General features: G+C 43.0%; 1 protein-coding gene across 2 annotated transcripts in view; it reads left to right on the forward strand.

Moving 5' to 3' along the window:
* Positions 1 to 25,551, forward strand: part of UBE2E2 (ubiquitin conjugating enzyme E2 E2) — a 268,675-nt gene that overhangs the window by 54,004 nt on the left and 189,120 nt on the right. For both annotated transcript variants that reach the window (XM_077268899.1, XM_077268898.1), the window contains exon 3: positions 5,558 to 5,608. In XM_077268899.1, coding sequence (XP_077125014.1) covers positions 5,558 to 5,608 — 51 coding nt within the window. The remainder of the gene's footprint in view (positions 1 to 5,557; positions 5,609 to 25,551) is intronic.

Genomic DNA, 25,551 nt, shown 5'->3' on the forward strand with positions numbered 1-25,551 from the left:
CTCAAGCTGGTCAGTGCCAGCATCTGGATGCACTTTGTGGATGGAGTTAGCGCGTGATGCACTCATGTCCCACAGTAGAAGATGGCAGCGTCTACTGTGATGTCTATGTCACAGCTCCATGTCTGCTGTTATGTATATACTGCAGCCCCAAAGTTTCATGTGTTGTCTAACTTCATGCCTCCTATGATATTTATACCAGCACCCTATGTCTCCTGTGATGTCTATGCCGCAGCCCCATGTCTTCTGTGATGTCTATGCCGCAGCTCCATGTCTCTTGTGATATATATATACCACAGCCCCGTGTCTCCTGTGATGTATGTACAGCAGACTCAGTGTTTCCTATGTGATGTATATACAGCAGTCTGTGTCTCCTATGTTTTGTATACAGCAGTCTCGGTGCCTCCTATGTTATGTATACTGCAGATCTCCCACTTCTTGAGTTCTCTAAATGAATGTAACGTGAGCAGTGATGGATTTCCCAATGTGAAGAGATCTGCGGAATAATATACATCTGTGTTCGGTACGAGTTACTGATGCGAGTTCTGTACAAAACTTATCACAAAGAGGAGTGGTCTGCGTTCCAGACTGACGCAAATCTGGAAAAGCAGTTGCGAGTAGCAATATCATCCATGCCACCAAACATCACAGCCACACCAAAGAGGAGAAGTTTCAGCCATCATATTAGGGGTGACTTAATTAAATATTTGACCAAATTTAGCTGGGTAATTTCCAAGTTGATAATTTTGTACAACCCCTGAAGGATGGTATAAATATCCAAATGGCCCTTGGCAGAAAAAGGTTCCCCCCATTGGTGTAGATATAGAAAGTAATAGGACTATACTGGTGTGACTGCTGGAAATGGTAACGCTCACAAGATAAGAGATACTCAAAATTCCTCTACACACATATATTAAAAGGTAGCAGTCCAACGGAACACCAATATTAGTTGGTAATGTTACCTGTATGATAGGATCCATGTGAGCTGCAAGAAGATTACCAGGCTCCGCTTCCTTCACCTTCCGGGGGCATGTTGTGAAATTGTCAATGTCCATTTCTGCTCCATTCTGCAGAACTCTGCTTATTGTGCTTTCAATGGATTTTTTTACACTTTTTTTTTTTAAATGCCAGTCTGTTAATCTGGTATTTAATCCAGCACCAAATATTTTCATATTATTAAGTTTCTGTGGAATAGGAGCTGGAAATTCAGTAGACAGGACTGGTTAGGGGACTTTTCCCACATTTCAAACTTATCACCATCCACAGGATAGGTGATATGTTTCTGATTGCTGATGGTCTGCTTATACCCCCAGCGGTCATGAGAAAGGGTCTTCAGTGTCTACAGAGTGGTCAGAGGTGGTCGTGTGTGTTTACTTGAATCGTCAAGGGCCTTGTAGGCTATGCCTCCGGATGCCATGACATTGCACCTTGTGTTGTGTTGCCTCAATTACTATTGGCATTTAAGAAGTTAAATTTTCACAATTAGACTTTTCTTTGACCCAGACCGTTAGAGCACCTCCTAATGATTACATAAGTGTAAGCCTTGTGTGATCATTGTGATGTTAATATGTATCATTGTCTGTCATAGGATTCAAGGGTTATTCCCCAAAAATAATAACTTTGTGCTTATCTCTCATAGTTTAACTGCTGGGACACCAGATGTTCCCAACAACAATAACGCAGCAGGAGAGCGCATGTTCAGCCTCACCTCCATTCACCTGATTATGGGACTGTTAGAGAAAGTTGAGTACAGCACTGGGTCTTCTCCTGCAGTCCAATAGACAGTGAATGGAGAGTAGCTCAAGCATGTGCACCTCTGTTTTATTCAAAATGGTCTGCATAGCCCCGTTCTCAGCATTCCAGAACCACGTTTTATGCATTTCTTGACGTCCCACTAGTCAGTCCCCTTGTAATCAGCTCAGCAAGGTTTTGGAAGGGAATAGCCCTTTAATGCTTTTCAGTGACACTCAATCTTATAAACGTATATACGGTGGCATGTAAAAGTTTGGGACCCTCTGGTCAAAATTACTGTTATTGTGAGCAGTTAAGCAACTTGAAGAAGAAATGATCTGTAAAAGGTCTAAATTTAAAGATGAAACTTTCCTTTGTATTTCAGGAAAAAAAAACATTGTCAAAACATTTTAAAAATTTCAAAAAAGAAAATTGGCTCATGCAAAAGTTTATGCATCCTGTATGGTTAGTACCTAGTAGTACCCCCTTATGCAAGTATCACAGCTTGTAAATGCTTTTTGTTGCCAGCCAATAGGCTTTCAATTCTTGTTTGAGGGATTTTAATCCATTGTTCTTTGGAAACTTCTTCCTGTTCTCTGAGATTCCTGGGTCGTCTTGCATGAACTACTAATTTGAGGTCTAGCCACAGATTTTCAATGATGTTCAGATCAGGGGACTGTGAGTGCCATTGTAAAACTTTCAGCTTGTGTCTTTTGAGGTAGTCTATTGTGGATTTTGGCATGTATTTAGGTTTATTATCCATTTGTAGAAGGCACACTCTCTTTTCAATTTCAGCTTTCTTACAGATGGTGTTATTTTGCATCAAGGATTTGTTGAAATTTCTTTGAATCCATTCTTCCCCTTTACCCATGAAATGTTCCCTGTGCCATTGGTTGCAACATTACCAAAAGCATGATTGATCCACCCCAGTGCTTAATGATTGACGAGCTGCTCTTTTTGTGAAATTCTGTGCCTTTTTTCTCCACACATTCCTTTGATCATTGTGGCCAAAGAGTTCTATTTTAACCTCATCAGTCCACAGGGCTTGTTTCCAAAATATGTCAAGCTTTTTTTAGATGTTCTTTTGCATACTTCTAACACTGAATTTTTTGGTGAGGACTCAGGAGAGGTTTTTTTCTGATGACTCTTCCATGAAGGCCATATTTGTGCAGGTGTCTTTGAACAGTAGAACAACGTACCATGACTCCAGAGTCTGCTAAATCTTTCTGAAGGTCTTTGGCAGTCACGCGGGCGTTCTGATTTGCCTCTTTAGCAATCCTACGAGGAGCTCTCACTGAAATTTTGACAAACTCCACTGTTCCTGTAACATATAATGCACTGCTCAAAAAAATAAAGGGAACACTTAACCAACAGAATATAACTCCAAGTAAATCAAACTTCTGTGAAATCAAACTGTCCACTTAGGAAGCAACACTGACAATCAATTTCACATGCTGTTGTGCAAATGGAATAGACAACAGATGGAAATTATTGGCAACTATCACGACACACTCAATAAAGGAGTGGTTCTGCAGATGGGGACCACAGACCACATCTCAGTACCAATGCTTTCTGGCTGATGTTTTGGTCACTTTTGAATGTTGGTTGTGCTTCCACACTCGTGGTAGAATGAGACAGACTCTACAACCAACACAAGTGGCTCAGGTAGTGCAGCTCATCCAGAATGGCACATCAATGCGACTTGTGGCAAGAAGGTTTGCTGTGTCTGTCAGCGCAGTGTCCAGAGGCTGGAGGTGCTACCAGGAGACAGGCCAGTACACCAGGAGACGTGGAGGTGGCCGTAGGAGGGCAACAACCCAGCAGCAGGACCGCTACCTCAGCCTTTGTGCAAGGAGGAGCACTGCCAGAGCCCTGCAAAATTACCTCCAGCAGGCCACAAATGTGTATGTGTCTGCACAAACGGTTAGAAACCGACTCCATGAGGATGGTCTGAGGGACGACATCAACAGATGGGGGTTGTGCTCACAGCTCAACACCGTGCAGGACACTTGGCATTTGCCACAGAACACTAGAATTGGCAAATTCGCCACTGGCACCCTGTGCTCTTCACAGATGAAAGCAGGTTCACACTGAACACATGTGACAGACGTGACAGAGTCTGGAGATGCCGTGGAGAGCGATCTGCTGCCTGCAACATCCTTCAGCATGACCTGTTTGGCAGTGGGTCAGTAATAGTGTGGGGTGGCATTTCTTCGGAGGGCTGCACAGCCCTCCGTGTGCTTGCCAGAGTTAGCCTGACTGCCATTAGGTACCGAGATGAGAACCTCAGACCCATTGTGAGACCATATTATGGTGCGGTTGGCCCTTGGTTCCTCCTAATGCAGGACAATGCCAGACCTCATGTGGCTGGAGTGTGACAGCAGTTCCTGGAAGATGAAGGCATTGAAGCTATGGACTGGCCCGCCCCCTCCCCCAGACCTGAATCCGATTGAGCACATCTCGGACAACATGTCTCGCTCCTTCCACCAACATTACATTGCACCACAGACTGTCCAGGAGTTGGCGGATGCTTTAGTCCAGGTCTGGGAGGAGATCCCTCAGGAAACCATTTTCTGCCTCATCAGGAGCATGCCCAGGTGTTGTACAGTAGGGAGGTCATACAGGCACATGGAGGCCACACACACTACTGAGCATCTTTTCCTTGTCATGAGTCATATCCACTGAAGTTGGTTCAGCCTGTAATTTGATTTTCCACTTTGATTTTGAGTATCATTGCAAATCCAGACCTCCGTGGGATATTCATTTTGATTTACATTGATAATTATGTTTTATTGTTCTGAACACATTCCACTATGCATTGAATGAATAAAAATTTGCAACTTGAATATTTCATTCAGTGATATCTAGGATGTGGGATTTTAGCGTTCCCTTTATTTTTTTAGCAGTGTATATATATACGGTGTGTGTGTGTGTGTGTGTGTGTAGAAACGTGTCATCTTTTACTTTAGCCCTTTTCAACATAAATTCATCTTCAAGTGTTCACAATAACAGTAAGTTTGACCAGGGGTGCCCAAACTTTTACATGCCACTGTATATCTCAATCTGCTCAGCTCCTTCTGGTCCATATCATTCTGACAGGTAATATGTGACAGGTCCAATTTAAAGGAATTTTGATGTTTTACGTTTATACAAAGTGATTTGTTAATCATAGGGTAATTCTAGTTTTAAGTAACTTTTCAGAATACATTTCAGTGATTGTCTGTTTACAAGAGGAATAACACCACTACTGCCCATTTTATGATATGCGTACTGCATTGCTCACCAGTTTCCCCTCGGCAGGCTCTATCACTAATTTGCAATCGATTCTGAACTAGGAGGTGGACACAAACGGGAATTGCTGCTTTTCTTTCCTTTGGTAACCCACAGACAGAAGCATCAGAGGCATATAGGAAATTACACAAAAGTACAGAGCAGTGTAACTGTGAATACAGCTCTGGCATAAGCTAATATACTAATATAGTTGCTGCCTAACTATACATGTCACTCCTTCTACAGTACTTCTCCCATCTCCGTAGGCTTCAATATAGTGTCTAACCTGAATCCTCACAGTGTTGGCAATTTGTCTTTTCTTAAGGAAGAATTTTTTTTTTTTTTTCTGAGTGATTGACAAGTTTAGGAAGCAAGGGGGGAGAAGTGGATCATAAGCGGAGAAATAAGTAGATTCCTCTGATAAACCATACAAACTTTCTTCTATTCACCTGTACTATTGATTTATGCATTTTTTTAAACTATTGTGTCCTTTTAATTGTTACTTGTATGTTTAGTATTACAACTCTATATGACATGATTGTCTTTCATTTTCTTTAAGAATTCAGAAAGAGCTTGCGGAAATAACACTGGATCCTCCTCCAAACTGCAGGTAGGTTATATTTTATTTCATTCTCTTGGCAGAATTATTCTTATGAGCTTCATTGTAATGTAATGTGGCTGAGCTTTTGCCTTCCTAACTTTAAAGAGGTTATCTAAGATTATGTAATTTTTTTACTACGGGCCTAAGAACTAACAGGCAGCTAGTTGTGATAGACCACTACTGCTGGCTATTCAGCGACTTCCGTAGATATCACATTGTCAGAGCAGCGGCTTCTCTTCTGCTCTGCTCTGTTGACGGGGCGTGACTGCCAAAATCATGCTGATTGACAGCCGGCTCTTTGCTACCTAACAGCGGAGAGCGAGCTTTCAGACAGCATGACATCGGCGGTCACGTCCCTTTGACAGAGCAGTCCAGAAGAAGAGCTGCTCTGTTGACGTGGAGCAGCTGAATTGCCGGCAGGAGTGACCGTTCTGGCCTGGTAAGACAGGCAGGTAGGTAGGCCTATGTTAGCAACTACCTGCCTGTTAGGCTACGTTCACACTTGCGTACCGGGTCTGCATACTTCCTCCTTGAAGGTCTGCCCACTTCCGCACTTCTTCCGTTTAGGTCCTCCTACTTCTGCATGCATCCTGCGTACCTTTCTTTAACATTGGGTACGCAGGACATGCAGATGTATGCAGATGTGTTGTTTTGGCGTGCCTGCTGACTGCACGGGGATGCAACAAGTTGGGTTCCCGTGCGGTCGGCGGGCATCTGAAAACGACCCATCCGCATACATCTGCATGTCCTGTGTACCCAATGTTAAAGAAAGGTACGCAGGATGCATGCAGAAGTACTGTAGGAGGACCTAAACGGAAGAAGTGCGGAAGTGGGCAGAGCTTCAAGAAGGAAGTATGCAGCCGTCCACAAAGTGCCGGTATTAAGTGTCAATGTAGCCTTAGTTAGTTTTTTAGGACATAGTAAAAAAAGAATATAATCCTGGACAACCCCTTTAGCATGACACCATGTTATGATGTTTATAGTTAATAAATATGGAACCAGCAGATTTTTGGTTGGATTTGTAATGGAATTATCCAGAGGAATTGTGACCTGAGCATTAAACAGTCATCGGATCAAGAACATTCTACTCTTGTAAGAAATGATTGAGTCTTGAACAGTCAGTCATTCTGATCCTTTGCCTTCATAAATTACTACACTCTAACATTCTTGGTCTTGTCATTGTACAAATTGGTAGATGTGGACCCAGCTGAGGATATCATAGCTAGTGGTAGTTGTGTGTAATGTCCAGCCTTCTCTTGGCTTACTTGCCTGTGTGACTTTTCATTGTGTTCTGCTTTGCGTTTTATTGGTTGTATGCTATATGATGTGCTATTTGTTCCTTCCTATTTCCGCTTTGAATATTTGAGGCGGTTCTGTTTGAAATGTTAAATTTTTATAATAACTGTGTAATATCAGTGATATGTTAAGAATAATATGACAAGTTTGCATGTAGATGTGAATTAGAAGGAGAAAGACTGGCACACTGTCCTATTAAAAAAATGCGTGCTTGGGGAAGAGTCTCATGGTCCAGACTTCTAGGGGTAGGAACCTCAGCACCATAAAAGAAAATGAGGCTGTAGGTCTTGCTGCGGTGACAGTTTATTTTGATCCGGCAAGGAGTCCAAAACAGATATGGTCCAACTTCTCGAGCGGGGGCGGTCTTTGTCAAGGACATCTGTTACGGGTCCAGATGGGCAGAAGTCTAGTAGGGCAATAACGTAAATCATTAGATCTTTCATGTCAAGGAGGACCTGTACGGAGCAGGATCCGGTAATCAGGAACCTCTGCCAGCAGGGTACAAGGCGTGGGCCAATGTATGTGGATGTGGTTTCATGTGGAAAAGCTTCTTGACTGATGTGCAGGTTCACATTTTACTTCTGTTGAAAAGACAATGTAACACAAATATTAGGGGAATATAATTTCTAAATATATTGTTGTTACCTCAGATGACCGAATTCACTAGCTTTCATAACGTAGTCAGGAGGACCCCTCCCGTAGCTTTCTACAGTGGTCTGGTCCACAATGTACTGTTTATAGCTGCCCAGTGACTGTGTCACTATGGGGCATACCACTTTGCACAGAGGGATTCTGAATACACTGAGGTACAATTTGGAAAATTGATTACTTAAAGAGTTATCCACTTTCAGCAAAGTAGCCCCCAATTTCTGGCAGGTATGTAATAATATAATTACATTTTATTTATATAGCTCTAGCATATTCAGTAGCACATTACGATTAAATAGGGACATGTACAGACAATAAAAACAATACGATGTAACACATTTTAACAGTTGTTGGAGTGAGGGCCCTGATCGCAAGCTTACAATCTATAAGGCAATAGGGGGACATATTAGGTGGAACGCGCTTGTTATGTACGGTCCAGCATCATTATTATTATAATAAGGGTTTTCATAATTAAGCTGCATGATCCGGTCACCAGCCAGGGTGTGTCTAGGTCCAGTTACCATTCGGTATTGGGTGCATGGACGATGTGGAGACTGACGATTAGGAAGGAGCAGATTATGACTAACATTTAGAAGGATGGAACGGGAGCGTTAGGTTAGTGTGCTGAGGTCATAGGCCTGTCCAAACAGATGTGTTTTTAAAGCACGCTTAAAAACATGGGGGCCAGATATTAGTCGGATCGATTGGGGTAGTGCACTCCAGTAGACTGGCGCAGCGCGAGAGAAGTCTTGAAAACAGAGGTGCGAGGTTTGGATTATGGAGCATGTTAGGGTATGTGTCCACATTCAGGTTTGCTTCAGGCTTTGGTCAGGATTTTATGCAAGTAAAATCCTGACCAAAACTGCACCTGAGGTCACTGGCAGGTCACCTGCGGTGTGCCTGCGTGTTTTGCTCATTGTAGCAACATGCTGCGTTTTGAAAAAACGCACTGCGCATGCATTTTCGCGGCAAAAACCCATGCGTTTTTTAACGCATAGTGGAGTCGGGATTTCATGAAATCCCCTCCACTATGCTGTAACATCTGGACGCTGCGTTTTTGACGCTGCGAAAAAACGCAGTGTCAAAAACGCAGCGTTTCCTGAACGTGGACACATACCCTTAGTCTTAGATCAGTTGCAGAATGGAGGGCACGTATAGGGCGATAGACAGAAATGAGGGATGAGCTATATAGGGAGGATAGAACCATGGGGCTCTTTGTGGGTGAGAGAAATGAGTTTATATTGGACTCTGTACCGAATAGATAACCGGTGCAGTGACTGGCACAGGGTAGAGGTATCGGTGAAGCAGCTGGACAAACGTATGACATTGGCTGCTGCATTCAGGATGGATTGTAGAGGAGAAAGTTTAGTTAGAGGGAGACTGATCAGAAGAGAGTTTCAGTAGTCCATATGAGAGTCAATAAGAGTGACCATAACAGTTTTTGCAGTTTCAAAGGTGAAAAAAGGTCTGACTCTGGAGATGTTTTTAAGGTGAATGTGAAACAAGCAAGTGAGTGATTGAATATAGGGAATAAAGGAAAGTTTTGTGTCAAATATGACGCCAATACCGCGAGCTTGCTGTTTAGGAGTTATGGTTGAACCACCCGAGGAAATTGAAAAGTTGGATATTGGTAGGTTAGTAGGTGGAGGAAACACAAGGAGTTCAGTTTTGGAGAGCTTCAGTTTCCGATACAGGGAACCCATGATGTTAGAGACAGCGGACAGCCAATCCCTTATATTTTGTATTACATTGGGGGTGATGTCAGGTGAAGAGGTGTATAGTTGGGTGTCACCAGCATAGGGATGATACTGGAAACCAAATCCTACTGATGGTTTTATCAATAGGGGCAGTATATAATGAGAAGAGGAGAGGACCTAGGACTGAGCCTTGAGGAACCCTAATAGAAAGGGGAAGATTAGAGCAAGAAGATCTGGCAAAAGATACAGTGATGGAGCGGTAAGAGAGGTTGGAGGAGAACCAGGAGAGAACGATGTCCTTGAGGCCGATAGAGCGGAGTATGGTGAGGAGGAGCTGCTAATCCACAGTGTCATTCTGCAAGGAGATCAAGGAGAATCAGCATGGAGTAGTGACCATTGGATTTTGCTTTTAATAGGTCTTTATAGACTTTAGTAAGGGCAGTTTCTGTAAAGTGTGAAGTGCAGAAACCAGATTGTAAAGAATTGAGAAGAGAATTATCCGAGAAATAGCGGATGAGATAAGAGCGGACCAAGTGTTCCAGATGTTTGGAGATAAAGGGTAGATTAGAGACCGGTTGGTAGTTAGCAGCGCAGTTATGGTCCAGAGATGGCTTTTTAAGTAAAGGGGTTATGATGGCTTGTTTGAATGAAGAGGGACAGATACCCGAAGAAAGAGAGAGGCTAAATATTTTAGTTAGATGGGTAGTGACATCTGGAGAGAGGGACTGAGAGAGATGTGAGGGATTAGAGTCATATAATGTAAAATAACAAAGCCAGCTTGTACTCGCCCTCTCCAGCTTTCTGGCCTCTGTTTTGACTGCAGAGGTGATATCGTGTTGACAGTGGGCACCACTGCGGCAGCCATTCATTGAGCTCACTGGTTCATGTTGTTTCTGTCGGCAGTACCGATGATCTCAGTGATTAGCTACAGCGGTGATGCGATTTGTTGACTTAAAAGAGAATCTGTCAGCAGTGAGACCGGAGCAATGGCAAAGATTCGGTGTTAGATCCATCTAGTGTAGGTCTGCACCAGCTAACATTTTATTTTATACCCTTGCCAGCATTTTTTCAGTCCAATTTTGCTGCAAGAGAAAAATCACTTTAAAATAGGATTTTTTTTAAATTTCTCTTTTCCTATAGACTGCAATACAAGGCTACAAAGCTAGGCAATACAAAGCAATGCATAAATGACATTACATCACATCATTTTTCAATTTTGTGCAAAAGGGAACCCATATAAAATTATCTGTTCCATCTTACAGGTTTGCAGGTTTCAGAACAATGTTTTAGTGTATTTTAATTATGTTTAAAACTCATTTTGTTGGAATGTTTTGCTTTTTATTCCATTAAGGTAAAGCTTTGATAAAAGCATCTGACTGTCATTATCCTCCATTCATTAAAAATGTGTTCTTGGCTGCAGACTCATCTTCATACTATAGTTTCTCAGTAATTTGCTGAATGCAGGCTATTGTAAAACAGTCAGGCAGTCTACCTCTGCCAAGAAAATGTGAAGCTGCCCTCTGCAGATTACTCTTGATTGTGATGATGGGACAACCTGTCAGCAGGTTTTTAGACTGTAAACCAATATCCTCTATGTGAAGTCCTTGTAATGTTGATGACATCCATACCTATGTTTTATAAGTCCGTGCCTCTGTTCTACAGAAATCCATCAGCAAATTTTCATTCAAATCGGATCCCAGTGCCGGCCTCCACTCACAGTTCTGCATCTCTCTTTCCCCGCCTGCTAGTAACTGACAGATCACTACTAGTGATGAGCGAGTGTACTTGTTGCTCGGGTTTTCCCAAGCATGCTCGGGTGACCTCCCAGTATTTGTTAGTGTTCGGAGATTTCGTTTTCATTGCGGCAGTTGAATGATTTACAGCTACTAGCCAGGCTGAGTACATGTGGGGGTTGCCTGGTTGCTAGGGAATCCCCACATGTAATCAAGCTGTCTAATAGCTGTAAATCATTCAGCTGCAGCGATGAAAACTAACAAATACTCGGAGATCACCCGAGCACCGAGTACACTCGCTCATCACTAATCACTACTCTCTGTGAGGTGCTACCCCACCCGAGATTTCACACAAACACCCAGGGGTGGCACGTGTGACCCTCTATGGCCCGACTCTCGAGTGTTATCAGGACTTTACTGCGCATACAGCGCCCCCAGTAATGACGGCACTTACACTAAATCTCTTGCGGGATAGCAGGTCAAAGAGAATAGTGATGTCCGTCCCTGACTGGAGGCCAACAGAGGACATAGAAAGAGACAGAGGGTCAGAGAGTTGTGAGCACAGAGCCAAGATCCCTGCACTTGGGACGCATTTAGGTGATGGATTTCTAGAAAAAGCAGGCACAGCCTTAGGGTATGTTCACACCATAGAAAGCCATGAAAGAGTGCAAAAATGTTGCAAACCATATGTTTTTGCTGCTTTTTTGGTGAATTAAACTAACTTAAGGAAACTTGTACAGTGGACAAATGACACATATAATCTATACTAAAAACGCAGCAAAATAGACACTGCAAAAATGCAGCAAAACATGCTTTTTACAAGCAGCTTTTTATTGCCAAGAGAGCAGGTTTTGGTAGCAGAAATAAAAGCAATGTGTGAATGTAGCCTCATAAAACAAAGGTATGGACGTCATCAACATTACAAGGGCTTTACATAGAGGATGTCAGTTTGGGGTCTGAATACCTGCTGACAGGTCCCCTTGATGCAACTATATAGATGGAGCCTTACTTTAATAATTAACCGTTTTGCTAATGTTTATTTCTGTTTTTTATAAATAATTTTTTCATATATTTTGCCAACTTTGGTTTTGATGCTATGAAAGCTAAAGTCAAGTAATTTGTTATCAGCCGCGTTGCCTGTTGTCTCAGGGAAATAGCAGCGACGGCTACAGGGGAACAAGCCTTTCTGTTCTGATTCTGTGCGGTTGGTAAATATGGTGACACTTCTTCTCCAAGTAGACGAGTACCAAACGGGAAATGACCTTTTTAGTAATTGCCTTTGATTCATATTTCAGTGGATCAACGCTTGCTCTCTAGATAAATCCTCATTTGAAGACAGCATACATAGTGTGTCGGCTTTCAGACAACCGGCTGCCCACGTTCTTGTAATATCACTTTTTTTCCTACTAGACGGGTAATTTACACAACAATGTGCTAAAGACGCGGACAGATCTACACAAGGCACAGTTGCTGGAGTAAAATGCGGCTTTTTTCTACATGAATAACCGCTTCAGTTGCGGAACTAAAGGTCACGGCAAAGCATTTATACATAGAAAACCATTACTGGCGGCTTTTTTTTTTTCAGTCTGAGAGATAAATTGACTGTTTCCTGGAATAAACTCTTATGTGTGTTAATACTAAACACTTTGGGAAGATTCCGATCAAGGCTGCGTATTGTAACTTGTTTTTTTTCTGGTGTCGGTTTGTTTTCTTTTTCTTCCATTGCTTCAGGGATATGTTAGGATTCTGCCGAACCTTAGGAGACATCTGAGGCTATGTCTTGTTTAGAATGTGCCTTTAGTGTCTGTGCCCGACATATGAGCTAAACATGTCCACAGAGTTAGATTAGCCAGAAGAAGGAATGTCCTTTTGGTGTCCGCCTGGCTTTGTATACATCAGTAGAACAATATAAAAATATGGGTTTCCGAATAACTGCGTCCAGGCCCCTTTGAAAGGGAGCTATAATCAGAAATTGACCTATTAATGAAATCAGATTTTCATGTTAAATGTATTTATTATTGTACATATCACAATCTCTAATACGAATAAAAACTAGAAATCTTGCAATTTTTATACTGACCACTGGGGCTTTTTTAGTCTTTTTTTCTGTTTCAGGAAACAATACATGTACATTAGCCACAATGGTCAGACCCTGACCCTATATTTTGTATTGGAGTGTCTAATGACCATTTGCAAATATTATTGTGAGCAGGATCAGTTGTGATATCATCTATTGTGATTGGTGGATCCTGTGTTATTAGCTGTGTATAGAGGTATTACCTGTCACTATAATCCTGTCTCTTCTGTTTCAGGAAACAATACTTAAACATAATCCACAATGGTCAGACCCCTACCGTATGTTTTGTATTGAATTGTCTAGTGACCATTGCAAATGTCATTGTGAGCAGGATCAGTTGTTATATCATCTATTGTGATTGGTGGATCCTGTGTTATTAGCTGTGTATAGAGGTATCACCTGTCACTGTAATCCTGACTCTACCAATAAGAAAACTATTCAAGAAAAGACAGGAAGAATGAGTCTACAAAATGCCCCAATGGCCAGTGTGAAAATTTCAAGATTACTAATTTTATTTTTATAATCAAAATTTTAATATGGTAAAAAAAACATTGTCCATAATGTATTAAAATACTTGTTTGTATATCAAAAGCCTGAATTAACAATTGTTAATTTTCTGATTATATCTTCTCTTTAAATGCGCAGATAATCATGCAATCTATTGTTATCCTGTGGATACTAGTCAGCAATCCACCAGCTAGCAAAATATTAATTCAGGTCCAAAAATCCTCATTGTCGACATCACATCTCTCTGTGTAAATATGGATCTTCCGCTGTTAACTTTCAAGCTATATGAGGTTTCAATGATTATGTTAATGATAGTTTAAGGCCACTTTACACATGAACAATCAGCAGTCAACATGCTGTATAGACTGAGAGCTCATTATAGGGAGTAATCTGCCACTGTAATAATAACCGGTCATCAGTCGGATCACTTCAAAGCCATTAACAATACAACTGACGAGTATATTTGGACAATTAGCTAAAAATATGTATGTAAGGTTCCCCATGAGGGTTTGCTTTGAACTTAAGATATTTCGGATCTAAAGGAGAGAAGATCCTATTTATCGCAGCCCAAATGTACTGTAAGGGCCAAACATGCTCTAATTGTCCACTTGGGTCCACCAAGCCGATAAATGAACACCGATAGGCTGTCTACAAGGTGTACTGGCCTGTTTACAGAGAGAGTCAGTGACGGGGACAGAACGAGCACTGATATGATCATTCTGTCCCCATACAGTATCATGTTATTTATCTGTAGTAGATCTCTAGTTACAGGTTGTGATGTGCCCCTGTTAATGATGATTTTTGCTCCGGATGAACTAACATTTTTCCTGTTTGTCTGGGGATTGTCGGGTTGATATTTGGAAACTGGCGTACTTGCATATTATATTTTTGCCTTGTTAAAATAGACCATAACTTGATGAACCTGCAGCTCAGAACAAAATTTAGAACAGGTTCTACAACCATGATGTGCCACTGGTGTGTTTTTTTTTTGTGGGCGAGGCATTAAGGTCACCATACACATTAGACTAAAGGCATCCAAATGAGCCCATATTGGTTGAATCGGCCAACGACCTAATGTGTTTAGGGCCTCCTAATGCTCCCTCAGATGATGTCGGTCGAGGGAAAAAATAATCATTGGAATTTCAACATCTGTTCCATTTGTTTGGGGAGATAAGCTGCTGCCAAACTTGTCTGGCAGTGGCTCTTTCATAGAGAACATCGTAGTGAAAGATTGTGATAATAGCTGTCAAATCATTTGTGTCAACAGCTTTCTAATGTCAGTATGGGCTCTTTGATTTCAGAAATATTACATAACCTAAGGATATATAAATTCATTTATTTCAGTCTTTTAATTTACGGTATTTTTAGCAATTTGTGATTACTTGTATGTGAGCCACAGAAAGAAAGAAGCCAAGTACCAGTCCAGGTTTTCAATCTTCAGCTAGGTCAGGGGTGGGGAACCTGAGGCTTGCGGGTAATTTACGGCCCGTGATGACCTTTTCTCCGGCCCCCGGGCAGATTCTTGGAGATCACAGTGGTGGGGCAGGCAGCTGTGTTTTTATGGCCACCGGCATTTAAATTTCTGCTTACTCTGTACAAACTCCGCGTTCACTACTAGTGATGAGTGAGTATGCTCGTTACTGCAGTTTCTCCAAGCATGCTCAGGTGGTCTCCGAGTATTTCAGCGTGCTCGGAGATTTAGTTTATGTTGACGCAGCTGCATGATTTGCGACTGCTGGACAGCTTGAATACATTTGGGGGTTGCCTGTTTGTTAGGGAATCCCCACATGTGTTCAAGCTGTCTAGCAGCTGCAAATCATGCAGCTGCGTCGACATAAACTAAATCTCCGAGCACGCCGAAACACTCGGAGACCACCCGAGCATGCTATGGAAATCTCGAGTAACGAGCATACTCGCTCATCACTATTCACTACTGATCACTGAGGGGCGTGCAATGAAAGATTACGTCCTGACACTAGTGCCAACGTCAAAACCTACTTTGTGGGTGGAGTTGGGGTACAATTTGTACGGCCACCCAAGGATGAATTAAATATCCAATTTCCCTTGGCAGAATGAAAGTTCCCCACCCCTGAAGTAGGTGGAGTGGGAAGAAAGGTCACTCCTATTTTTTTTTTTCTCAGGAACGGTGACACCCTTGTTCTTGTCAGGTCTAGTATTGCGTCTTAGCCACATTCATTTTAGTCAAATGGAATTTCTTTATGTCAGTAATTGTTTCTCCTTGCGGAGAGTGACATGTTAAGCATGTCGAGGTGTCTGGGAAATATGCAAATTATCTCTTCAGAGAGGAAGAGGACTAGAACTCTAGTGCCACCTATAAGAAGTAGCAATCCTAAAAGTCAATGTTGATCCTTTAACGAGCTCTGCAAATTGAAATTCTGGTTTGTCTTTTATCCCCAGTCATGTGACAAGGCTCGTTAAAGGGTCGAGATTGACTTTTAGGATTGCTACTTCCAACAGGGGGCACTATAGTTCTAGTCCTCTTCCTCTCTGAAGAGACTATTTGCTTTATGTCAGTAAGTAATCTGAAGATTCTTCTTTGCCTAAGAGGCGTACAACGCATTGTAGCGGTATAATTAAAGAGAAAATGCCGGTAAATGGCCTGAAATGTGCACAGTTGTACCTACATTGGTATGATGTCCTGCTTGTTTCCTGAGCAGTCAGTCATGCCCGGATTGTTTCTGTTCCGGTGCATAGATGTAAATGTTATTTAAATGTCCTGTTACCTCAGATGGCTTCCTGAGCCTGGCAGCGCATCCGGGAGCTGTCACAGCGGGCACCATCACCGCTACGTGGAAAGTGACAAGCCATCACTCGTCAGCCGCTTTTCTCTGGTTAGCAATGTGTGATGAAGCTTGTAAAATTGAAAGCGATGATGACATATCTTCCCGCATCCATAAGCAAGTTATTGCTGTTTCATTTCTGCAGCAAAATGAGAAATAATTGAGCTCTGTAATTGATTTTATTAGAAAATATATGCAGCACCAGGAGGTGCAGGAGCCGCGTTCACTGAGGGAGAGGTATTAATTACCCTGGTAAATCCCTCCAGTGTACGCCAGGGAGAATTCGCTATTTTTCATAGGCTGAAACCCAAGTATTAGACTTTTGGAATTCGAATCTGTGTTTGCGTTAATAAGTCTTCTCCTCGGCGTGCACAAGGTCATGTTATGGCTGCAGTGTGTGTGACGCTGTCATAGGACTCCATGAAGGCTGATGAGACGTCTGCTGTATCATAGGACTCTGATCTCAGTTATACACAGGCGTTATTTTCTGTTAGTTTCAGAAAAAGATGTCCGACCTGGTATATGTGTAATTAATCTGTCATTGAACCAGTACATCCCAAGTCTGACGGAGCCTGAACCGGAGTGCGTGGAGGCTGTGTGGTCCCCGTATAAAGGAGGCTGGCTACGGCTACATAAGTTGTGAACGGGGTTTTCCACAAACATTTTTTACTGTTTCCCAGATTTTGTAAATGCTTGATTGCTGGAGGCTCGCCAATCATAATGCAAGGTTCTCAGCCCCATGGTTGCACATGCTCACTACTGCTCCATTCACACAGAGTACCCCCTTTCTTGTGATAAGGGAGGATCCCAGGGGTCAGACCCCCAGCAATCATATATTTATCCATACATTTATGGCCGGCACGGTGGCTCAGTAGTTAGCACTGTTGATTTGCAGCATTGGGGTCCTGGGTTTAAATCCCACCAAGGACAACATCTGCAAGGAGTTTGTATGTTCTCCCCGTGTTTGTATGGGTTTCCTCTGTGTTCTCCGGTTTCCTCCCACATTCCAAAGACATACTGATAGGGAAATTAGATTGTGAACCCAATGGGGACAGTGATGATGATGTCTGTAAACTGCTGCGGAATATGATGGTGCTGTATAACGAAGTATAATATATAAATAAAATACATTTATCCTGGGGATAGGTGACAAATTAAAATTAAACACTTACTTCTTTGTAGAATCCGCTTATTTCTATAAGGTTAAAAATGGCAAAACTGTCAAACTGCGCTGCTCTATCATTGTCTTTCTGCCATCGCCCCTGGTCTTTGTTGACAGGGTGCAGTGGTGATGCCACAACTACAGTGACTGTGACCACTGGGCTGAGTGGTCTTGTGCCATCTACATCAGTTTGACCTCTGCGCCCAGTAAAAGCGATGTGTACACAGCAGCAGCCGCCATGTGTATACCACTGCAGCTAGTTGATGCTGGGTAGAGCCAGCATTGGAGCCGCAGAAGGTGAGACATTTTGATGTAATCAGTGTATGGAGGCAAAGACAGCGCTCCATACAGTGTTTAGGGGCTGCCGGGGAGGGCAGTACTCACCAGCATCCATGATGTTTGCTCTATACACTTTTTTATAACTGGCCGTTGGAGAGGGATAACAACTGATTGGTGGGAATGCTGGGTGCTATCAATATAAAAGTACTGGACAAACTTTTACTGTTTTCGGTCTTACACTGCTGATCACCATTATTGGCAATGCTTCATTTTTTCATAAACTGTGCATTATCTTCAGAAATAAATGGAAATGTTCCAAAGTTATTTCCTCAGGATTTTTTAATTAGTGGTCCAAAGAAATACAACAATAGACCATTGTTTTTCAACTTACATGTTGCAATTTCAAAATAGAAACAGAGTAAACAGCATGTATAGCAATAAAGGCACCACTGATTAATACTTGTTTGTGCACCCTTTGGCATTGATGACAGCCTCCAAATGTTTCTTGTAGCCATCTAGAAGCTTCTTGCACTTCCCAGCTGGTATTTTATCCCATTCTTCCTTTGCAGGTTGTTCAAGCTCTTGAATATTTGCCGGGTTCTTTTTCCCAATGGCAGATTTCAGCTCCCCCCAAAGATTTTTAATGGGATTGAGGTCAGGACTTATTGATGGCCTTTTTAAAAAACAGTCCATTTCTCAGTCGCCCATGACAGCACTACCAGAGAGAGGGGATCCGCCCTTCAAGGACAGGAAACCTATAGGATAAAGGGCGGTACCTCTCTCCTGCCTCAGTCTGGTTTCCTGTTCCTGACAGGGAACCCTCTAGGATGGTACCTTGAAGATCCGGAGCCGGCCAGTCGAGCTATGACGGCGGGGAGGCCCCTGTCACGGCTGGTGCGGTGTCCGACGCCGCCACTGCTGGGACAGAGGGCTCTGCAGAGTGCACGGAGGGAAGCGCAGCCGCCTCCCCGGATTGGGGTAGGGGCTTCAGGGACCCGGTGTGCACAGACGTCTCCACGCAGAAGCACTTCCTGATTCGGGACGGGCGCATGGTGTACGAGGTGCACCAAGATGGCTGCCGCCCCCGATCTAGTGCATTCCACTTCCGGGTCCCGGGCAGCGCGCGCATGCGCAGATCTAAACGGGATCAGCGCTTCCTGATGACGCAGCCCTGGAGGAGGGGGTGGATCGGCGCCAAAGGAATCCTTTTTAAAGACCGCTGTGTAGTTGCTTCTTGCTGCATGCAGTCCCAATATGGAGGACAGCGATCAGCAGCTCCAGACACCGCAGCAGCCGCGTCACCACCAGCGGAAGCCAGATGCGCAAAAGAAAAGATCCTCTGCAAGCACCCGCAGTACGCGCTCCAGCAGCCATTCAACGCCGCAGAGTAAAGCCTCCAGTATGGCTAACCAGCCGACACCACCGACTATGGATCTCATACAGGATCCTATGCCTCCTCCAGAACCGGTACCTGTGGCTGCGCAAGATGGGTGAGTGATCTTCGTGAAAGTTCACCAAATAATTGGGGTCACGTTTTTCCATTTATTTTTAGGCAAGAAAAAGAACGGAGAAAACTAAGCATAGGTCCTGTCCCCTGTGCAGAAAACCCTTGTCGCAAACATGGGATAAGAAATTATGTGACTCCTGTATAAGACAAGTCCTTTGTGAAGAAACTCCTAGTTTCGCCTCTGAATTACGATCTGTAATCAGATCAGAGGTAGAAACAGCATTTAAATCTCTTTAAGGGGAAGAGGTTAAAGAGAGAACACCTGTACCCTATTCTCACTCCGACTCCTCTAGTTCTGAAGGGGGTGCTTCAGACAGACGGGATTCCTCCTCGGATTCTGAGAGTGGAGGTCGCCACTGCTTCCCTTTAGACGAAGTTGATGCCCTTGTGAAGGCTGTGAGATCAACCATGGGGGTCCTAGATCCCCGTCCTGACAAAACAGTACAGGACATCATGTTTGGGGGCCTAGGCCAGAAAAAACGCAGAGTCTTTCCACTTAACGAAAATGTTCAAGCTTTAATTAAGAAGGAGTGGGAGAAACCAGAAAGGAAAAACTCATCTGTACCCTCCCTTAAAAGGAAGTATCCCTTCGAGGAAGAGGCTTCTACATCATGGGATAAGGCCTCTAAACTTGACGTAGCAGTAGCTAAGGCCTCAAAAAAATTTGCGTTGCCCTTTGAGGACATAGGAACTCTAAAGGATCCCCTAGATAAAAGAGCCGATACCTTCCTTAAAGGGGCCTGGGAATCGGCAGGGGGATGTTTAACCCCTTCCTGACATCTGACGTACTATCCCGTCGAGGTGGGGTGGGCCCGTATGACCGCCGACGGGATAGTACGTCATACGCGATCAGCGGCGCTCACGGGGGGAGCGCCGCCGATCGCGGCCGGGTGTCAGCTGATTATCACAGCTGACATCCGGCACTATGTGCCAGGAGCGGTCACGGACCGCCCCCGGCACATTAACCCCCGGCACACCGCGATCAAACATGATCGCGATGTGCCGGCGGTGCAGGGAAGCATCGCGCAGGGAGGGGGCTCCCTGCGGGCTTCCCTGAGCCCCCCGCAGCAACGCGATGTGATCGCGTTGCTGCGAGGGTCTTACCTCCCTCCCTGCAGCTCCCAGACCCGGATCCAAGATGGCCGCGGATCCGGGTCCTGCAGGGAGGGAGGTGGCTTCACAGACGCCTGCTCAGAGCAGGCACTGTGAAGCAGCCTGCACTTTCCTCAGATCGGTGATCTGTCAGAGTGCTATGCAAACTGGCAGATCACCGATCTGTATTGTCCCCCCCCTGGGGCAAAGTAAAAAAGTTAAAAAAAAAATTTTCCAAATGTGTAAAAAAAAAAAAAAAAAATATTCCAAAATAATGAAAAAAAAAAAAAAATATTATTCCCATAAATACATTTCTTTATCTAAATAAAATAAAAAAAACAATAAAAGTACACATATTTAGTATCGCCGCGTCCGTAACGACCCAACCTATAAAACTGCCCCACTAGTTAACCCCTTCAGTAAACACCGTAAGAAAAAAAAAAAAAAAAACGAGGCAAAAAACAACGCTTTATTACCATACCGCCGAACAAAAAGTGGAATAACACGCGATCAAAAAGACGGATATAAATAACCATGGTACCGCTGAAAACGTCATCTTGTCCCGCAAAAAACGAGCCGCCATACAGCATCATCAGCAAAAAAATAAAAAAGTTATAGTCCTGAGAATAAAGCGATACCAAAATAATTATTTTTTCTATAAAATAGTTTTTATCGTATAAAAGCGCCAAAACATAAAAAAATTATATAAATGAGATATCGCTGTAATCGTACTGACCCGACGAATAAAACTGCTTTATCAATTTTACCAAACGCGGAACGGTATAAACGCCTCTCCCAAAAGAAATTCATGAATAGCTGGTTTTTGGTCCTTCTGCCTCACAAAAATCGGAATAAAAAGTGATCAAAAATGGTCACGTGTCCGAAAATGTTACCAATAAAAACGTCAACTCGTCCCACAAAAAACAAGACCTCACATGACTCTGTGGACCAAAATGTGGAAAAATTATAGGTCTCAAAATGTGGAGACGCAAAAACTTTTTTGCTATAAAAAGCGTCTTTTAGGCTGGTTTCACACTTGCGTTTTTATCTGCATGCGTTTTTTAAAAAAACGCATGTGTGAAAAAACGCATGTAAACGTGGTAAAACGCATGCGTTTTTAGACGCATGCGTTTTTATAGAAAAACACAAGAAAACAAACAAAAAAAAAAAACCCTACCCCTAACCCTACCCCTAACCTGAAATACGTGGCACTAAAATATACGTTTATATACGTATATAAGTGCCACGATATTTCAGTGGCCACGTATATAAGTGCCACGTATATAAGTGCCACGTACTTAAGTGCCACGTACTTAAGTGCCACGTACTTAAGTGCCACGTATTTACGTGCCACGTATTTACGTGCCACGTATTTACGTGCCACGTATTTAAGTGCCACGTACTTAAGTGCCACGTACTTAAGTGCCACGTATTTACGTGCCACGATATTTCAGTGCCACGTATAACCACATAGTTATAGTATTTATAGTACGTGGCACTGAAATACGTGGCACTGAAATATCGTGGCACTGAAACACGTGGCACTGAAACACGTGGCACTGAAACACGTGGCACTTAAATATGTGGCACTTAAATATGTGGCACTTAAATACGTGGCACTTAAATACGTGGCACTTATGACTGTCAGAAAATGTTCATTAAACGGTTAGAGGTGAGGTTAGGGGTAGGGTTAGGGTTACCGTTGGGATTAGGGTTAGGGGTGTGTTTGGGTTAGGGTTTCAGGTAGAATTGGGGAGTTTCCACTGTTCAGGCACATCAGGGGCTCTCCAAACGCGACATGGCGTCCGATCTCAATTCCAGCCAATTCTGCGTTGAAAAAGTAAAACAGTGCTCCTTCCCTTCCGAGCTCTCCCGTGCGTCCAAAAAGGGGTTTATCCCAACATATGGGTTATCAGCGTACTCGGGACAAATTGAACAACAACTTCTGGGGTCCAAGTTCTCTTGTTATCCTTGGGAAAATAAAAATTTGGGGGGCTAAAAATCATTTTTGTGGGAAAAAAATATGTTTTATTTTCACGGCTCTGCGTTGTAAACTGTAGTGAAACACTTGGGGGTTCAAAGTTCTCACAACACATCTAGATAAGTTCCTTGGGAGGTCTAGTTTCCAATATGGGGTCACTTGTGGGGGGTTTGTACTGTTTGGGTACATCAGGGGCTCTGCAAATGCAACGTGACGCCTGCAGACCAATCCATTTAAGTCTGCATTCCAAATGGCGCTCCTTCCCTTCCGAGCTCTGTCATGTGCCCAAACAGTGGTTACCCCCCACATAGGGGGTATCAGCGTACTCAGGACAAATTGGAAAACAACTTTTAGGGTCCAATTTATTCTGTTACCCTTGTAAAAATACAAAGCTGGGGGCTAAAAAATCATTTTTGTGAAAAAAAAAAAGAATTTTTATTTTCACGGCTTTGCGTTACAAACTGTAGTGAAACACTTGGGGGTTCAAAGTTCTCACAACACATCTAGATAAGTTCCTTGGGAGGTCTAGTTTCCAATATGGGGTCACTTGTGGGGGGTTTGTACTGTTTGGGTACATCAGGGGCTCTGCAAATGCAACGTGACGCCTGCAGACCAATCCATTTAAGTCTGCATTCCAAATGGCGCTCCTTCCCTTCCGAGCTCTGTCATGTGCCCAAACAGTGGTTACCCCCCACATAGGGGGTATCAGCGTACTCAGGACAAATTGGAAAACAACTTTTAGGGTCCAATTTATTCTGTTACCCTTGTAAAAATACAAAGCTGGGGGCTAAAAAATCATTTTTGTGAAAAAAAAAAAGAATTTTTATTTTCACGGCTTTGCGTTACAAACTGTAGTGAAACACTTGGGGGTTCAAAGTTCTCACAACACATCTAGATAAGTTCCTTGGGAGGTCTAGTTTCCAATATGGGGTCACTTGTGGGGGGTTTGTACTGTTTGGGTACATCAGGGGCTCTGCAAATGCAACGTGACGCCTGCAGACCAATCCATTTAAGTCTGCATTCCAAATGGCGCTCCTTCCCTTCCGAGCTCTGTCATGTGCCCAAACAGTGGTTACCCCCCACATAGGGGGTATCAGCGTACTCAGGACAAATTGGAAAACAACTTTTAGGGTCCAATTTATTCTGTTACCCTTGTAAAAATACAAAGCTGGGGGCTAAAAAATCATTTTTGTGAAAAAAAAAAAGAATTTTTATTTTCACGGCTTTGCGTTACAAACTGTAGTGAAACACTTGGGGGTTCAAAGTTCTCACAACACATCTAGATAAGTTCCTTGGGAGGTCTAGTTTCCAATATGGGGTCACTTGTGGGGGGTTTGTACTGTTTGGGTACATCAGGGGCTCTGCAAATGCAACGTGACGCCTGCAGACCAATCCATTTAAGTCTGCATTCCAAATGGCGCTCCTTCCCTTCCGAGCTCTGTCATGCGCCCAAACAGTGGTTACCCTCCATATATGGGGTATCAGCGTACTCAGGACAAATTGGACAACAACTTTTGGGGTCCAGTTTATTCTGTTACTCTTGTAAAAATACAAAAGCTGGGGGCTAAAAAATCATTTTTGTGAAAAAAAAAAAAGAATTTTTATTTTCACGGCTCTGCGTTATAATCTGTAGTGAAACACTTGGGGGTGCAAAGCTCTCACCACACATCTAGATAAGTTCCTTAGGGGGTCTACTTTCCAAAATGGTGTCACTTGTAGGAGGTTTCAATGTTTAGGCACATCAGGGGCTCTCCAAACGCAACATGGCGTCCCATCTCAATTCCAGTCAATTTTGCATTGAAAAGTCAAATGGCGCTCCTTCACTTCCGAGCTCTGCCATGCGCCCAAACAGTGGTTTACCCCAACATATGGGGTATCTGCGTACTCAGGACAAATTGCACAACATTTTTTGGGGACCAATTTCTTCTCTTACCCTTGGGAAAATAAAAAATTGGGGGCGAAAAGATCATTTTTGTGAAAAAATATGATTTTTTATTTTTACGGCTCTGCATTATAAACTTCTGTGAAGCACTTGGTGGGTCAAAGTGCTCACCACACATCTAGATAAGTTCCTTAGGGGGTCTACTTTCCAAAATGGTGTCACTTGTAGGGGGTTTCAATGTTTAGGCACATCAGGGGCTCTCCAAACGCAACATGGCGTCCCATCTCAATTCCAGTCAATTTTGCATTGAAAAGTCAAATGGCGCTCCTTCCCTTCCAAGCTCTGCCATGCGCCCAAACAGTGGTTTACCCCAACATATGGGGTATCTGCGTACTCAGGACAAATTGCACAACATTTTTTGGGGACCAATTTCTTCTCTTACCATTGGGAAAATAAAAAATTGGGGGCGAAAAGATCATTTTTGTGAAAAAATATGATTTTTTATTTTTACGGCTCTGCATTATAAACTTCTGTGAAGCACTTGGTGGGTCAAAGTGCTCACCACACATCTAGATAAGTTCCTTAGGGGGTCTACTTTCCAAAATGGTGTCACTTGTAGGGGGTTTCAATGTTTAGGCACATCAGGGGCTCTCCAAACGCAACATGGCGTCCCATCTCAATTCCAGTCAATTTTGCATTGAAAAGTCAAATGGCGCTCCTTCCCTTCCAAGCTCTGCCATGCGCCCAAACAATGGTTTACACCCACATATGGGGTATCAGCGTACTCAGGACAAATTGTACAACAACTTTTGCAGTCTATTTTCTCCTGTTACCCTTGGTAAAATAAAACAAATTGGAGCTGAAATAAATTTTGTGTGAAAAAAAATTAAATGTTCATTTTTATTTAAACATTCCAAAAATTCCTGTGAAACACCTGAAGGGTTAATAAACTTCTTGAGTGTGGTTTTGAGCACCTTGAGGGGTGCAGTTTTTAGAATGGTGTCACACTTGGGTATTTTCTATCATACAGACCCCTCAAAATGACTTCAAATGAGATGTGGTCCCTAAAAAAAAATGGTGTTGTAAAAATGAGAAATTTCTGGTCAACTTTTAACCCTTATAACTCCCTAACAAAAAAAAATTTTGGTTCCAAAATTGTGCTGATGTAAAGTAGACATGTGGGAAATGTTACTTATTAAGTATTTTGCGTGACATATGTCTGTGATTTAAGGGCATAAAAATTCAAAGTTGGAAAATTGCAAAATTTTCAAAATTTTCGCCAAATTTCCG

This window comes from Ranitomeya variabilis, chromosome 6 (assembly GCF_051348905.1).
Source record: "Ranitomeya variabilis isolate aRanVar5 chromosome 6, aRanVar5.hap1, whole genome shotgun sequence".
NCBI classification, from domain to species: Eukaryota; Metazoa; Chordata; class Amphibia; order Anura; family Dendrobatidae; genus Ranitomeya; species Ranitomeya variabilis.